The 17,767-nt window shown below is 49.4% G+C and overlaps 1 protein-coding gene across 8 annotated transcripts in view; it reads left to right on the forward strand.

Moving 5' to 3' along the window:
• The window catches only part of TBL1X (transducin beta like 1 X-linked), a 245,297-nt gene that overhangs the window by 176,153 nt on the left and 51,377 nt on the right, over window positions 1–17,767 (forward strand). For 6 of the 8 annotated variants that reach the window (XM_024987975.2, XM_059883982.1, XM_024987972.2 and 3 more), the window contains one exon: window positions 9,937–10,047. The exons of 1 other annotated variant lie outside the window; for it this stretch is intronic. In XM_024987975.2, coding sequence (XP_024843743.1) covers window positions 9,990–10,047 — 58 coding nt within the window. In that variant the 5' untranslated portion in view covers window positions 9,937–9,989. 8 annotated transcript variants of the gene reach the window in all.

Consider the following 17,767-nt stretch of genomic DNA (forward strand, 5'->3'; position numbering starts at 1 on the left):
ATTGAAGGCAGGAGGAGAAGGGGACAACAGAGGATGAGATGGTTGGATGGCCTCACCGACTCGATGCACATGAGTTTGAGCAAGCTCTGGGAGTTGGTGATGGACAGGGAGGCCTGGCGTGCTGTAGTCTATGGGGTCGCAAAGAGTTGGATACGACTGTACTGTACTGAACATGAAGCTGAATACGGAACCAGCTATTTTAAACTTTTCTGGAGCAGATGACAGCTTCTAAAATCAATCCCTTGCATCACCATTATGAATTAAAATTAAGCAGCAAAATTGATTATAATTGAGGGCATGAGGCTGTATCTTATTTGGCTCCTGTATCTTAATTCTTTGCTTTGTTAGTTTCTTAATATGATTTGTGTCTATCTGCAAATTGATTTCCTACTTAACCTTGAAAGTTATTAGAAAAACATGTAGCTTACTATCGATAGATCTAGTGAGATGATAAGGTATACCCAGACGAAGAAACCAAACAATCATAGATGCACAAACATCAAGAATGGAAACCCAGGGAGTTCCTTGTGGTTCCAGTGGTTAGGACCCTGCACTTTCCATTACAGGAGGCGTGGGTTCCATCCCTGGTCAGGAAACTATGATCCCGAAAGCCTTGTGACGCCCCAAAAAATGAAAAACCAGAGTTGAAGCCCACGTCTCAACCTAAAGCTGATGGTTCCCCTCTCCACCCTCTATCAAGAAGAAGCACTGTTAATATTTTGGAAGATGGAATTTTAGAGTTTGATTTTATCCTTTATTTTTGTGTGTTTTCTGGTTCTTTCCTCGTTTTAATGAAAAAAAAAAACACTGATAGAAATTTTGTTATTTTAAAAACATAAAAGATGGAAATTTGCGGAAGATTTTTTGCTGTACTGCTTTAAAAAGAAGCAATCAGAAGTAAGATGATAGGCCCAAATTTAACCACAGGAACAACCTTATGTGGTATTTTTGTTTAAGACCAAACATGTAGCAAGGTAAATATGTACCGTTGGCCCATGGGTTTGAACTGCACCGGCCCACTTATACGTTAATCCCCCCCCCCCCCCAATAAATACCTAACCGCTGTGCACAGTCCGTGAGTGAATCCACAGATGAGGAACCATGGATATGGAGGGCCCCCTGTAGGTATAAGGGGATTTTCTCCCCAAACTCCATTTTGTTCAAGGGCCAGCTGTATTAGAATTTCAATATTTTACTTAATTATCTGGAAGGGGTAGTTTGGTTTTTTTTAAAAAATGAAAAATTAGAAAAGGTTAATTGAGTCTGTGACATCAGGTGTTCAGGTTGTGGCATGAGTCTTTTAATGGCCAAAGAATATTCCATTTGTATGGATGGATCACTGTAGGCCGTTTATCCATGCATCAGCTGATGGACATTTGAGTTGTGTTTACTTTTACTGAGTTGTTCAGAAGAGCGCTGCCGTGAACATTCGTGTATAAATTTTATCTGGATGTGTACCTTCATTTTCTCTTGGGTATATACCTGAGAGGAGAATCGCTCAGTCATATGGTAACTCTGTTTAACGTTTGGAAGAATCATCCCAGCTTTTCCAAAGTGTCTGCACCATCAGTCAGTATTTTTAAAATGCAGTTGAGTCATAGTTTCAATGTCAGAGGGGAGAGAGAAGGTCTGTTGCTCATCCATGTCTTGATTGAGTCTGCATTCAGTATTCAGGGCTTTGAGTATTCATGAGCTTTGAGTGAGTTGAATTGAGCGCACACGTTGACTTCCTGCTGTGAGTTGGGCATTGGTGTTTAGCTTCACAGGTGACTGGAAATTTGTGTAGCCATTGATGATTCCCTGTGCGATTTCGACATGCGGATGTTCATTTGGGATTATGCTGGGGAAAGGCATTGCTGCTCACATGCCACAGTGCCCATGGTGCCTCCGTGACTGTGAGCTTGGGAGTCATCTGTAAATCACAGCCCTTTCTCTCTGCGCTGGGTGCTGTGTGTCAGAAAGTGAGGGCTCATGTCTGTTCCTGTTGCTGTTCATTCACCAAGTTGTGTGTGACTCTCTGCAACCCCATGGACTGCAGCACGCCAGGCTTCCCTGTTCTTCATCATCTCCCAGAGTTTACTCAAACCCACGTTCATTGAGTCGGTGATGCCATCCAACCATCTCTTCCTCTGTCGTCCCCTTCTCCTCCTGCCTTTAATCTTTCCAGCATCAGGGTCTTTTCCAGTGAGTCAGCTCTTCACATCATGTGGCCAAAGGATTGGAGCTTCAGCTTCACCATCAGTCCTTCCAATGAACACCCAGGACTGATCTCCCTTAGGATGGACTGGTTGGATCTCCTTGCAGTCCAAGGGACTCCTCTCAAGAGTCTTCTCCAGCTCCCCAGTTCTAAAGCATCGATTCTTCGGTGCTCAGCCTTCTTGATGGTCCGACTCTCCCATTCATACAGGACTACTGGAAAAACCATGGCTTTGACCAGATGGACCTTGGTCTGTTCCCTTTTGACTTAGCCTAGTTTCAGCAGGTCCCGCCTCGGAAAGTGACTGACACACAGCAGATGATGGCTGTGGTGTCTTCTTGACTCTTCATTTCAGAGCCACCAGTGGGTTATGCCCGAGGAGCATCCACATTCTTAGGGCATCACCTTCAGGTTCCCAGACAGGAATTTCGGCTGGAAAACAACAAGACGGGCGTGTTCTAATGTAGAGAGGGGAGAATCTTCAGGGGAGTGAGGTTGGCAGACGTTTTCCATCAAGGGCCAGAGAGTAGATGTTGAAAGCTGATGCTTTGTGGGCCCCGGGGTCTCCGTTGCTTTCCTCTGCCTTTGCGCTGTGAGAACCGCTACTGATCATACACAGATGAACGAGTGTGGCTGAGTGACATCAGTAATACTTCGCCGATGGGCGCTGGAATTCCAATGTCATCGCAATTTCAGGGGTGGCAAAATAGGATTGTTTTGATTTTCCTTGCAGCCATTTAGAAACAGAGACACCGTGGATAGCTCCTAAGCCTTACGGAAGGTGGGCGACGTGTGAATCTGCCTGTGGGCTGCGGTGCGCCAGCCTTGACCTCAAGAAAGACACCCATTTTATTTCTCCGTCTTCTGACCGTGACCTTCGAGTAGAAGGCCTCTGACATGCAGCTCTGCGAGGTCCATGGCGAGCTTAAGACAGCGTCCACATTGTGGTTTCCCTGCTGGCTCAGATGATAAAGAATCCGACTGCAGGGCAGGAGACACGGGTACGATCCAGGGGTTGGGACGATTCCCCTGGAGGAGGGCATGGCAACCGCACTCCATGAACATGATTCTCCTTGCCTGGAGAATCCACACGGACAGAGGAACCTGGCGGGCTACAGTCCGTGGGGTCGTAAAGAGTCAGGCACGGTCAAGTGACTGACACTTTATTACTAAGTTGTGGTTGCTTGGCCAACAGCCTGCAGCTGCTCATGGACTTGAGGAGTTACAGGGCCTTCCATGGGCAGTGTGGCTCTGGACGTCTGGAACCAGCCTTCTCCAGGGGACATTTGATCACGTCTGGAGACCTTTGAGGAAGATGTTTGCTCCTGACACCCAGTGGGTGGAGACCAGGGATGTTGTTTGTCATCCTCCAGGGCGTCGGGGAACCCGTCACAGAGATCCATGTGGTCCTGAGTGTCCGCAGTACCGAGACGGACGACCCCTCCCTGTTCGCATCAGAATTTCTTTCTGTGTTTTGATCTGCGCACTCCTCTGGCTGTGGGAATTTCACCTGCCGAGCGTCAGATGACAAAACTGAATGCCTTCTGCTTGCTGATTTCAGTGTCAAAGGGCACTCTTGGGATACTCGGCTTCACGGTGCTTTGAGTATTTTTCTTTTATGTGGTGTGTGGTTGTTGTGTGTGCATGCGTGCTCACTCATGTCCAACTCTTGGAGACCGCATGGACTGTAGCCCACCAGGCTCCTCTGTCCGAGGGATTTCCCAGGCAAGAATAGAGGCATGGGTCACCATGCTCATTTAAAGCTGAAGCATCACAGTATACTTTTGTTTTTGTTGTTCGGTTGCTCAGTCGTGTCAACTCTTTGCAGACCCCATGGACTGCAGCACGCCAGGCCTCCCTGTCTATCGCCGACTCCCGGAGTTTACTCAGACTCATGTCCATTGAGTCGGTGATGCCATCCAGCCATCTCATCCTCTGTCGCCCCCTTCTCCTCCTGCCCTCAATATCTCCCTATTTTAGCACCAAGGTTTTTGAGACACAGGCTGACTCAGAGGGCAAAGCATCGCCTGCCTTTATATTTACAGACAAAGCCACAGGGTTTTTTGCTTGTTTGTTTTTTCAAAACTCTGGAGACCACATTATAGGAGTCGATGACCTCACTTAGGACTCCACCTACCACAGAAAAGGGAATCATCCAGGCCAAGATAAATCTTGCATATGTGGCTGAAAATCACTTTGTCTGAGAGCTTTCGTAACCAGCCTGTGTATATTCCTGTGATTTGTCAGAGGGCCTAGTGCAGAGACTGTCATTCCAGCCCCTCGGTCTCAGATAATTAAAGTCTGTAAATTAATTTACGGACTAATCGGAAGCCTTAGCTGGCAGACCCACGTCCTCCAGCAAAGAAGGGAAAGGGCATTTTTACATTGAAGTTGTCTGTATTTCCCGAGGCACTTAGCTGCGAAAGCTTGGGCACCTGAGCTTGCATTTCACCTCGTGGACGGAAGGCTGTAAAATATAACGGTGCTGTCGGACTTACGTGTGTGTCTGTCTCTCTGCCACGCAGACCTTACTTAGCAGTGGCTTGCTATCATCGGGGTGAACTTTTTTAGGAAGGTTTCCCTCTGGACCTGCCTCCCGATGGGGCAGAGAAGTGTGGGGTGGGCAGGGTGTGCAGCTCAGAGGGTTCGAGACGGGGACCCATGGCTGCTTGGGAGGGGGACACGTGGTCTTGGCCGCACGTCTGGGCCAGGACGTCCCGTCCTCTCGCGTCTCCATGCTTCGTGCCTGTGTGCAGAGAGTCGGAACAAAGCTAACCAACCAGCCACTAACGAATCCGGGCCGGCACATAGGCTCAGAAAGGCCCCTTTCTGAAGGCCTCACCCTGGGGGTGTTTTTTGATTTCTGTGAAGCGTGTCATTATTTTTCTAACCCGAGGAGGCTCCCTTCTCCTTGCTGTCTCAACCCTGCCAATTTCTCTCCTCCTTAGCTGGGTTGTTCTCATACTGATTTCTGAAGACGCTGCCTGATTTTAATTACATCCTAATGAATGTGACTGCAGTTCACGTTTGTAGGAGGAAATTAGGGGAATACCGAAAAGGCACGCCACACGTACACGGATTTAAGTCCAGCATCGTCCCAGCCCTGGAGAGACTGGTGCATTTTATTTTACTGTTTACATTTTAGAGGGTATCTATTATTTGTACGTGTGTGTGTGTGTGTGGTTTGTGTGGTTTACTTGCTAAGTCGTGTCTGACTATTTGCAACCCCATGGACTGTAGCCTGCCAGGCTCCTCTGTCCATGGAATTCTCTAGGCAAGAATACTGGAATGGATTGCTATTTCTTTCTCCACGGGATCTTTCCCACTCAGGGATCGAACCTGGGTCTCCTTCGTTGGGGAGCAGATTGCTTACCCACTGAGCCACCGGGGGAGGCCTTGTGTGTGTGTACAAACTAAAACTTAGGCACACACGCATTCCATTTGGAGCCTCCTTTTTTTTTTTTCACGTAGCACTGTATCATGGATGTCATTGCCGGTCATGAAAATCCTTTTGAGGACTGCAGTCTTACTAGGTTACTGCATTCCCTTATTCAGATGGTGGCACTGGTGGTTAAGAACCCGCCTGCCAGTGCAGGAGACGTCAGAGACGTGGTTTCAGTCCCTGGGTTGGGAAGATCCCCTGGAGGAGAACAGGGCCGCCCGCTCTAGCATTCTTGCCTGGAGAATCCCATGGACAGAGGAGCCTGGCGGGCTGAGGTAATAGGGTTGCAAAGAATCGGACACGCTGAAGCAAGCTAGCACGCATGCATGCCACTGCTGGGCATGTGAACTCTGGTGAGGAAAGAATAGTTCTTTGATTATGTTTATAATTTTGGACCATTGGGCTCCCAAGTAAATAAATATAACTATACAATTAGTGAAAAATCTTAACCTTTGGGGGGACTGTTTTTCTCACTGTAGGATAATATGCATGCAAATACTCTTTAGTAAAATGAAGATAAGTCTGTGGGGGAAGAAAAGAAGGTGAAACCACTGTTGACATTTTCTTGTTTTCTGTCCAATCTATTCTGTATGTACATTCTGCAATAACTGAAGTCCAACCATAAAAGCCATCATTTATTGAATAGTACTCATTACTGTCTTTGGACAACAACGAAAGTTTGCAGTCGTTTTCCAGCAGTTACGTGGCGGCTTCGTTTCAGTTAATGCAAGCTGAGCAGGTGTGTAATGTGATGAAACAGGCTTGCTTCCTCCCCACCTTAGTCTCCAGCAGTGTGTACAAGAGCATTTATATGTAAATGTTGACACACACATTAAGCTTCTAGTCTCATAACTGGCCACTGGAAAACACAGTTTCAATTTGAAAAGAGAGCAATGTTATGGACTTCCCTGGTGGCTCAGTCGGTAAAGAATCCACCTGCAGCAGAGGAGACCCAGGTTCACTCTCTGAGTCGGGAAGATCCCCTGGAGGACGAAATGGCAGCCCACTCCAGTATTCTTGCCTGGAGAATCCCATGGTCAGAGGAGCCTGGTGGGCTACATTCCATGGGGTCACATAGGGTTGGACACGACTGATCGGCTAAACTACCCCCAGTATTATGGAGAAGGGAAGCCAGGAGGTGAGTCCTACTATGTTGCAGTTGGCAGAGAATTTGTGAAAGTGCCTTGCTGCAATGAGGTCATTTATAGCAGATTTTCCAGCTCTGGCTTTGCATCCTTACTCAGCGTGGAATCAAGTCCCAGGGCCTTGTCCAGAAGATCACCTTACGCGATGCATTCTTCCAGTGTCCAGGCCAGCAGACTCATAGCAGAGACAAGACCTCAGACCGACTTTTTCTTCCATCACTGGAGAACGGCGGAAGGGGCCGCATGAGAGGATGTTATAAGACTGTGTCCTAACGGCACCGATTTACTAAGAGAGAAACTTCTGCCATGGATGATATCACACTGAACACCACGCTCCCCACCCTGGAGTGACTGTGTGCTTGTTCCATCGCTGTTTCTGAACCAGGCTCCCCGCCCGTGGGCAGGGAAACTCACTCGCCCTGTCTGTCTTCATCTCCCAGAGCTGACGCTCAAGTGGCTCTGTGGTCATTACATCCTTTAAGATCATCACAGAGCAGGTCAGATTGTGTTGTTTGGGGAGCGGTCCTGTCCCTTCCTGGAGTATGAGAGCATGTTAAATACTGTACACGCAATACAGCCAAACCCTTAGACACCATTTCCCACTCCCTTTAAAAAAAAAAAAAAAAAAAAACTATTTTTTTTAACTTTGTACTTGGTATTGCGATGCAGCCGATTAACAACATTGCCGTAGTTGCTGGTAGAAGGCAAAAGGACTCAGCCGTACATTAAATGTATCCCTTATCCCCCAAACTCCCCTCCCATCCAGGCTGCCACATGACATTGAGCAGAGTTCCCTGTGCTGTCCAGCAGGTCCTTGTTGGTTCTCCATGTTAAACACAGCAGTGTGTCCATGTCCATCCCAGACTCCCTGACTATCCCTTCCCCCATCCTTCCCCCTGGTGACCATAAGGTTATTACAGAGCATTGAGCAGAGTTCCCAGTGCTGGACAGCAGGTCCTTGCTGGTTCTCCATGTTAAATACAGCAGTGTGTCCATGTCCATCCCAAACTCCCTAACTGTCCCTTCCCCCATCCTTCCCCCTGGTGACCATAAGGTTATTACAGAGGATTGAGCAGAGTTCCCTGTGCTGGACAGCAGGTTCTGTTGGTTCTCCATTTTAAGTATAACATCATAGACACGACTTCTCTTGCAACTGAATTTTGAACTGTTTTATGACTGTGGTTATTAAGAGTTTTTTGCCACCTGGAAAGTAAGTTATTAAAAAAGGAAAAATACCGTAAATAATCTTCCCTTCAGCTTCCTGATGGATTTCAGCCCCCCAGTGGTTATTTATGTTGGAACACTCATGTTAAGCAGGAAGTCTCCAGACGTGTCATCAGCTCACACTGATTTTTTCTTCTGAAACCAGAACAGTGAGGGAATGTGTGGTTTTTACCACACAGTGAAGACGGTCATTTCCTTTCTGCCCAGTCACAACCACAAAGATTCTCAGATCTACCTAATGGGAGGTGCCTCCGATGAGAACTCTGGAGAAGGGAATGGCAACCTGCTCCGGTATTCTTGCCTGGGAAATCCCATGGACAGAGGAGCCTGGCGGGCCACAGTCCATGGGGGTTGCAAAGAGCCAGGCACGACTGAGCACACACATGCATGAATCAAAACTGGGTCAGGCAAGAAAATAAACACCATGTCACTAATCAAGAACCCATTTTTGTTATTGTTTTTGGAGGCGTGTTCCTGGGGGCGGTGGTGGTCTCTCTGCTTTGAGGATGCTTGCAGTGGGGCGGAGTAGGATTAAGAGCCCTCCTGTGTCTCTGTGGTGCTCAGGGCCCTGGTCTGGAAGTGTGTGTAGAAGCATGTCATCCTCACCACCTTCCTGGGGGAGGGGGAGGGCAGCGGTTCTTAGCATCCGCAGCTGGCATAGGTAGAAAACTGAGGCCTGTGGTCCACAGCTCCTTAGGGATGAAGGTGCAGTCAGCATCAGGCCTCCTGGCGCAGCCTCAAGCCCCCCCACGCTCCGAGTGCCATGTTCTCTGTTCTTGGTGCCCTCAGGACATGATTGCCTTACCTCCAACCCATCAGTCCTTGGAGGTCTGAACCATTGCCTTGGGGTTCCCCTAACTTCATTGCAGTCACCACAAGCATTTCCCTGGAGGAGGTCATGGCAACCCACTCCAGTGTCCTTGCCTGGAGAATCCCAGGGACGGAGGAGCCTGGCTGGGGCTACATATAGTCCATGGGGGTCGCAGAGGGTCGGACGTGACTGAAGCGACTTAGCACATGCAAGCATTCTGAGCTCTGTAAGAATCCTGCTTGGCCGATGACACAGGCCATCTCAGTCCACAGTCCGGGCACACAGGCTGGTCTTCCTGCCCCTGGGTCCCGAGAAGCACTTGGTTCATCCTTGAAGATGCCATGGTCTTGGCCAGTCTGCCGCAGAACCGAATGCTGTCGTTGCACTCTGTCCACGGGGCTGCTTGCTGACTCCCCGCCTCCTAATAGAAGTCATATCTCCTTGTCGATGACTCAGCTCCTCGCTGTGTATGTCGGGGCCACATGCACCCTGTCGGTTCGGTGACCGTCAGGTTCAGCATGGAACTTGGATGCGTGGGAGGTTGCTGTGAGTCATCTGTGCTGCAGACCCACAGGTGTGACCAGAGCCACGTGGTCACCCAACCTGGGGGTGTCGACAGGACTCTAATCTTCCTCGTCTGTCCAGGGAAGGGCCAGTCGGTGCCACCAGCCACCTTCTGTCTCGGGGTTCCATTGAAGCTCGGTACCAACCGCTGCAGGATCTTCACTGAATCAAGTCGCGGTGTTTGTTCTCATTTTTGGTGCCCCTGATTTTGTCTCCGTTAATGTGGTTTATAGATGAGTCCATGCCAGCATTATAAAACGCATCAGCTCGTGTTTTGGGGGATACTTTTCACTTGTATGTTTGTATGTTTAGGTAATTATAAAAGCTTTATGTCACCAGGAAATACAGGGGAAATTTTTCATCTGTATGTGTATATATGTTTAGATAATTATAAAACCTTTATGTTACCAGAACGTATGGCAGGAATGGGGCATTAGTTACCTCCTGAGTATTACATGTATCAGTTATTTTCCGAAAGAAATGCGGTTGAGGAGGAACACGCAGGCAGTGTCTGAAACGTCTCTCCGCTTTCTCCTCTTGCCTTTTCCGACAGAGGGTGGTGGCTGCTGCTTCGTAAAGACCTCATCCCCGCGAGGTGAGGCTAAGATGAGCATTACCAGTGACGAGGTGAACTTCCTGGTGTACCGATATCTCCAGGAGTCAGGTAAGAAGCCGGCTTCCTGCCCGGAGCGGCAAAAAAAACACCTTCCAACACGCCACCTGCAGGGCCAGCAACCACGGATGGAAAACCCGGTCTATAGGGAAGAGAGAGCTCCGGACACCCTCATTCAGAGGACTGAAGGGAGGCGGAGAAGGGGCTGGGCCGTCCTGCTCTTGGGGCGGGATGAGGGAATGTGTTCTTGTTTGTGCTGACATTTCTGTTCACCTGAAGCCAGCCTGGAATGAAGATCAAGTGAAGGGAAAGTGAAGTCACTCAGTGCTGTTCGACTCTTTGCAACCCCGTGGACTATGCGGTCCATGGGATTCTCCAGGCCAGAATACTGGAATGGGTGGTCTTTCGCTTCTCCAGGGGATCTTCCCGAGCTGAGGAATTGAACCCAGGTCTCTTTAAATTGCAAGCAGATTCTTTACCGTCTTAAGCCACCAAGGAAGTACCTCTAATAAAGTGAAATCAAGGGTTAGTCACTCAGTCTGAGTCTTTGTAACCCGAACACCTATAGCTGACCAGGCTCCTCTTTCCATGGGATTTTCCAGGCCAGAATACTGGAGTGGGTGGCCTTTCCCTTCTCCAGGGGGATCTTGCCCACCAAGGGATTCAACCCAGGTCTCCCGCACTGCACGCAGATTCTTTACCAGCTGAGCCACAGGGGAAGCCCATTTTGATCAAGAGCAGTTGTGATAGATGCGGTGAGGGGCGGGGAGGATTTGGTGTTCTGGGTCCCCATCCTCGGGAGGGCGTTTGTGGTCTGGTGTGTATGTATGGTGCATCTACATGGGGGTGGGGCGGTTGGTGTTCTTGGTCCCGACCATAGGGGAGGGTGTTTATGGGCTGGGGTACACATATGGTGTATATACCTGGGGGGTGGGGTGATTTCATGTTCTCACCTCCCACCATAGGGAGGCTGTTTATGGGCTGGTGTATATACGTGGGGGGTGGGGTGATTTCATGTTCTCAGCTCCCACCATAGGGAGGGCATCTGTGGGCTGGTGTGTATGTATGGTATATATATTATAGGGTGGGGCGATAGGGTGTCCTTGGCTCCCACCATAGGGAGGCTGTTTATGGGCTGGTGTATATACGTGGGGGGTGGGGTGATTTCATGTTCTCAGCTCCCACCATAGGGAGGGCATCTGTGGGCTGGTGTGTATGTATGGTATATATATTATAGGGTGGGGCGATAGTGTGTCCTTGGCTCCCACCATAGGGAGGGTGTTTATGGGCTGGTGTATATACGTGGGGGGTGGGGTGATTTCACGTTCTCAGCCCCCACCATAGGGAGGGCGTCTGTGGGCTGGTGTGTATGTATGGTATATATCTTATAGGGTGGGGCGATAGGGTGTCCTTGGCTCCCACCATAGGGAGGGTGTTTATGGGCTGGTGTATCTACGTGGGGGGTGGGGTGATTTCATGTTCTCAGCTCCCACCATAGGGAGGGCATCTGTGGGCTGGTGTGTACGTATGGTATATATATTATAGGGTGGGGCGATAGGGTGTCCTTGGCTCCCACCATAGGGAGGGTGCTTATGGGCTGCTGTATACATGTGGTGTATATACATGAGGGGTGGGGTGATCTGAGTGTTCTCAGCCCCCACCATAGGGAGGGCATCTGTGGGCTGGTGTATACATATGGGGACTTCCCTGGTAGCTCAGCTGGTAAAGAATCCACCTGCAGTGGAGGAGACCCCAGTTCCATTCCTGGGTCAGGAAGATCCCCTGGAGGAGGGCATGGCAACCCACTCCACTATTCTTATCTGGGGAATTCCATGGACAGAGGTGCCAGGCGGACTGCAGTCCATGGGGTCGCAAAGCATCTCGGACACAGCTGGGCAGCTAAACACACAAGCAAACATATAAATGTGTGTGTCTGTGTGTGTGTGTGTGTGTGTGTGTGTGTGTGTATATGGAGGTGGGGTGTTTGGTGTTCTTGATGCCCACCATAGGGAGGATACTTATGGGCTGGTGTATATATATGAAGGTGGGGTGATTTTATATTCTTGGCCCCCACCATAGGAAGGGCTTTTGTGGTCTGGTATATATGTATGTGTGTGTGTGTGTGTGTGTATATATATGTATGTATATATAGGGAGAGGGTAGAGTGATTGGTGTTCTTAGCCCTCACCATAGAGAGGATATTTATGGGCTGGTGTATACATATGGTATGTATACACGGGGAGTGGGGTGATTGGATGTTCTCAGCCCCCACCATAGGCAGGGCATTTGTGGGCTAATGTATACATATGGTGTATATACATGGGGAGTGGGGTGATTGGATGTTCTCAGTCCCCACCATAGGGAGGGCATTTGCGGGCTGGTGTATACATATAGTGTGTGTATGTATATGTATGTGTGTGTGTGTGTGTATGTATGTGTGTGTATATATATATAGATGGATGGGGCTGGGGTGTTTGGTGTTCTTGGTCCCGGCCACAGAGCGAGCGTTTGTGGGCTGGTTACAGATCCGTGTACAGAATTGGTGTGGGGTAACTCAGTGGGGCGGCTTGAACAAAAATGCACTGTCCCAGCGCCGTGGAGGACAGCAGTCCAAAGCAGGGTGCCAGCTGGCTTGCTCTCTTCCCGCGACTGTCTGCCTCACGGGGGTCTGCTCCGGCCTGTCTGCCAGCTTCGGCTGGACCGTCTTTGGCACTCCTTGCTTCACAGGCGCTTTGTCCCCCGAGACCTGCCTTCCCCTTCACGAGGCATTCTCCCTGTGTGCGTGTCACTCTCTGTCCACATTTGTCGGACTTCTCCTTTTTGTAAAGACACAGTCATAGTGGATTACGGGGCTCACGGTATTCCAGCACAACCTCGTCTTAACAGATGACATCTGCAGGGACCCTCTTCCAAGCGCCGTCACATTCTGAGCCGTGCTGTGGGCTAGGACTACCAGCCTATGCCGTTGTGGCGGACACAGTTCAAGCTATAACAGTCGGTTCTGTGCATATTGAAGCTTGATTCACTTTGTGTCACATTTTCTGTAGTCTGCAAATTGATTATTCGAGAAAGAAGCCAGTTCTCACATCCCACTTCCGCACATGCTATCATTGAGGTTGATCCAAGTGTGAGTCCCTGGGTCCAGACTCTTTCAGAATCAGCCCAGAAGGGTGAGATGGGCCAGTCTTGCAGGCGACCCAAATGGCTCGATTCTGATCCTCGAACAAAAAGGATAAAATACGTGGGGCATGCCACATGTTATAAATAAACCTCTCCCCACGCAAGCCTGAGGTCTCTGTTTCTGCTGTCCACCCTAGCTATCATTATTCATGAAGAGTACACCTTCTTTCTACATGTACATTTGACCATTTGGATTAGCTCTTGCTAGATATTTCCTATGAAAAAAATGATGAGCGGAACAAAATATGTACCACCTCATCCCTCGTCAATCAGGGAGATCAACCCACGGCTCTGATAACTTAACCTCGGAAATTAACCAGGAAATCTCTCACCTGGCGTCCAAGTGTCCTCCCAGCACTGATCTCATAGATTCCCAGAGATGTCTGCAGATGAAAATTCCACGTGCCAAACCCTGCCTCCCTGAAGACTTCCAGCTTGGAATTCAGGATTCTTTCTCTTTAGAAACACTTGCACAAAAATAGGCTGAAAAAGTGCAGTCCAAATGTGTAAACAATCTTAAGGTGAAATTGCCATCCCTCTGTGAACATGAAGGTAAATAGAGACTTGGGAAAGAAAACTTTTGTGTAACCTAGAGAAAGGTTTCTCCCGGTGGGCAGTCCCCAGGGCCCCCCGGGGCAAGAGCGTTGCTGGCCTCTTTGAATAAACACAGAAATGTCTAATCCCTCCCCCCAGAAAAGCGAGACTTCCTTTTTTAGGATTTGTTTACATTTGTCTCACATTTGTTGAGAAACTTTCTGTAACCAGGCGACTGAGAAAGGAGCCTTGGGAGACACAGTGTATTCCATCAATGCCCATTGTGTGTAGCATCTGCTGAGCGGCTGTCCTAATTTTTCAGAGCCTTGAGTAGAATCCCATAGATCGAGTGAGAAGTTAAGAGATGACTGTGTGTTCCTCTGAAGACTGTGTGCGTCCGGGAACTGCCTCTGGTACCCCAACGAGGGCATACTCCAAAGAAGAAATGCCTAATGTTGTTAAATGTTCATTGTGGGATTGTTTAACATTTATCTCAAATCCTCACGCTTTGGTTAGGTAGTGGTTTAGTTGCTCAGCTGTGTCTGATGTTTTGCAACCACATAGGCTGTAGCCCACCAGGCTCCTCTGGCCATGGGGATTCTCCAGGAAAGAATACTGGAGTGGGTAGCCTTTCCCTTCTCCAGGGGATCTTCCTGACCCAGGGATCAAACCCAGGCCTCCTGCACTGCAGGCAAAGTCTTTACTGACTGAGCCACCAGGGAATTTACTGAGCAGCCATCAAGTGGACAGAGCATGTTCTTGGCCTCATAACGTCTCCTTTCTAGCTGAAAGGAGGGGAAGGAAATGGAAGGGAAGGGAAGGAAGAGGGCAGAAGGGGAAGGAAGAAGAGGGAATGAAGAAAAGAAGAGGAAGGAAGGGACAGGGAGGAAGGGGGAGGAAGGGGGAGGAAGGGGAAGGAAAAGAAGGCAGGAAGGAGAAGGAAGGACTCTCCTGATCAAGTATCTGTGCTGTCTCTCCTTTACCAGCATCAAACCCATCATCCATAAATTCTCTGTCACGCTAGGTGACTCACTCAGCTCCTCCCAGTGTGGCTTCTCCACTAGGGGTTTGAAAGTTCCTAGGTCTTTAGTCGTGTCACCCCCCAGGCTATGTGTGTAGAAGGTGTGTGTGTAGGAGGTTGGGAGATGGCAGGTGGGGAGGACCCTGCAGGGAGGCAGACCTCTGGATCTCTGGGGGTCTGCTGTTGGCTGTACAACCAGGCAGCGGGTAGACCCAGAATATTCCAGCCCACCTCAAGGCACAAGTTCTCTGCCACCGCAGGGGCTGGGCTGGTGCAGTCGGGCAGCACATGTGCCGGTCAGGATGTTCAGGGCTGCAGGGAAAACGGTGCCCATCAGAACATTGATTCCTCATGCACCCCACCCCACCAGATAGCTGGGAGGCGCAGTGCAGAAGCAACACTTTCCTGAAAGTGTTACGACAAAATGCACATCACATCTCTGCAAACTCAGGAAAAGTATCTTGAAAAGGGGCTTCCTTTTCTGCCCTCAAGAGGCAGAATTCGCATCATCTAGGGTTCCCCTCTGGCCTCCCTCCGCCCTGCCGTGGATTCCACAGCCTCTAAAGCAGAGGGGATTTCATGGCGTCACTGTTGTCTAAAGCAAGGGCCGTGCCTGTGGAAGGTGCTGTCTGGATGCTGTTGTTTATGGTTGCTCCTCCTGGCATCCAGATAAAGAAGATCGGTTAGTGTGCAAGGCTTTTTTTTTTTTTTTTTCAGTTCAGCTGGAGATTTTGAGCAGCCCCAGCAGCAAAGTGGCTTAGTTGTGCTTTTAATTTTTATGTTTTGCATGAGTTGCGGCAGTCCGCTTTGGAGGGCTAGGAGTCCATCGGCCTCTGCCTCTTGGGGGTTAATCATGTGGTCGCTTTTGTCATCCTGACGATTTGTAAGAAGCTGATTGAGGCAGAGCGTCTCTTCCACCCAGCCTGGCAGTTCCCTTCATGGTCAGTGTCCAGCTTCTCCATCCCTCTGCACCTTCATCTCTACCATTTTTTTTTTTTTTTACATAGAGTATCATTTTCACGCCAGAAAATTGACCCTTTTTAGAATACAGAGGTTCAGAGTGATACAAACACCTGCACAAACAAGATATGGAATGGTTCCACCAAAAACTCCCCCTTTGTAGTCTCCTCCTCACCCCATCGCAGCTGCTGGTGCCACCGGTCTGCTTCCTGGCACTGGAGTGTTGCCTCTGCGATTGTGACTGAGAAGTGAATCTCTGCAGCGTGTACCCTTGAGAGTCTGGCTTTTCTGACTCAGTGCATCTGAGGTTGGCTAACGCTGGTGCATACTTCAGTAGTACTTCCTTTATATGCTACATGGTCTTCTATTTCCTATGGGCTTCCACAGTGGTAAAGAACTCGCCTGCCAATGCAGGAGATGCAGGTTCAATCCCTGGGTTGGGAAGATCCCCTGGAGGAGGGCATGGCAACCCACTCCAGTATTCTTGCCTGGAGCATCCTATGGACAGAGGAGCCTGGCAGGCTATGGTCCATGGGGTCGCAAAGAGTTGGACATGACTTAAGAGACTAAGCGTGGCCCAGTATTCTGTTTTATGGATGCAGGGCGGTTAGTCGTTTGTCCTGTGGAAGAGCATTTGGGTGGTTTCCAAGCTACGACTAAGGCTCCTGGGGGCATTTGCACATAGGCTTTTGTGGTCTGGGGTTTTCCTTTTTCTTGGGCAGCTGTCTGGGAGGCGCACTGCTGGGCCAGGTGACAAAACTGGGTTCAGTTTATCAGAATCTACCGCGTCTGCTTTGGTCTCCCTCAACAGCAAGGCAATTCACAGCCGCTGGTGGTTTTATATTATAGATTTCATTCCTGCCACAGAGCTAATGATAATCAGTGCCTGGGGCACAGGGAATATTGGAAAATAGGTAAAAAGACATTGGTCTCCTGCAGATATATCTGCACAATACTGATGAAATGCTAACGCTTCCTCTCAGGGTTTGGAATTAGCCTCTGTGAACCTGTTACTGGGGTCGTGGTTCCCATGGATCCGCTGAGTGGGACAGGGTCCACACGTGCCCGCCTGCTTCTCCTGAGCCAGTGCACCCTTCTGCAGAAAACTGGGTGGGAGGCGCTGGGTGGAATGCTAGGTAGACAGCAGGTAGATACTGCAGCCATGAAATTAAAAGACGTTTGCTCCTTGGAAGAAAAGCTGTGACCAACCTAGACAGCGTATTAAAAAGCAGAGACATTACTTTGCCAACAAAGGTCCATCTAGTCAAAGCTATGGTGTTTCCAGTAGTCACGGATGGATGTGAGACTTGGACATCCAACTTTATAAAGAAACTGGAGTTTCTTTATAAAGAAAGCTGAGTGCCGAAGAATTGGTGCTTTTGAACTGTGGTGTTGGAGAAGACTCTTGAGAGTCCCTTGGACTGCAAGGAGATCCAACCAGTCCATCCTAAAGGAGATCAGTCCTGAGTATGCACTGCAAGGACTGATGTTGAAGCTTAAACTCCCATCCTTTGGCCACCTGATGCGAAGAGTTGACTCATGGGGAAAGACCCGGATGCTGGGAAAGATCGAAGGTGGGAGGAGAAGGGGACGACAGAGGATGAGATGTTTGGATGGCATCACCAACCTGATGGACATGAGTTTGAGTAACTCCGGGAGTTGGTGATGGACAGGGAAGCCTGGTGTGCTGCAGTCCATGGGGTCGCAAAGAGTCAGATGTGACTGAGTGATTGAACTGAACTTGATATGCTTAGTCCCTAAGTCATGTCTGACTCTTTGCACCCCCATGCACTGTAGCCCGCCGGGCTACTCTGTCCATGGGACTTCCCAGGCAAGAATACTGGAGTGTTTTGCCATGCCCTCCTCCAGGGGATCTTTGCCACCCAGGGATCGAACCCATGTCCTCTGAGTCTCCTGCACGGGCAGTCAGGCGCATTACCATTGCCCCACCTGGGAAGACAGGAGCCAAGACTGCACGTGCATTGATTTGCATGGGTATTCATGCAGATTCACCCAAGGTGTTCATGGCTTGGGGGGCATATTTCCCCTCCCTCTAGCATTGGGACCAACGTCTGC

Source organism: Bos taurus, chromosome Y, assembly GCF_002263795.3.
Source record: "Bos taurus isolate L1 Dominette 01449 registration number 42190680 breed Hereford chromosome Y, ARS-UCD2.0, whole genome shotgun sequence".
In the NCBI taxonomy this organism is placed as follows: Eukaryota; Metazoa; Chordata; class Mammalia; order Artiodactyla; family Bovidae; genus Bos; species Bos taurus.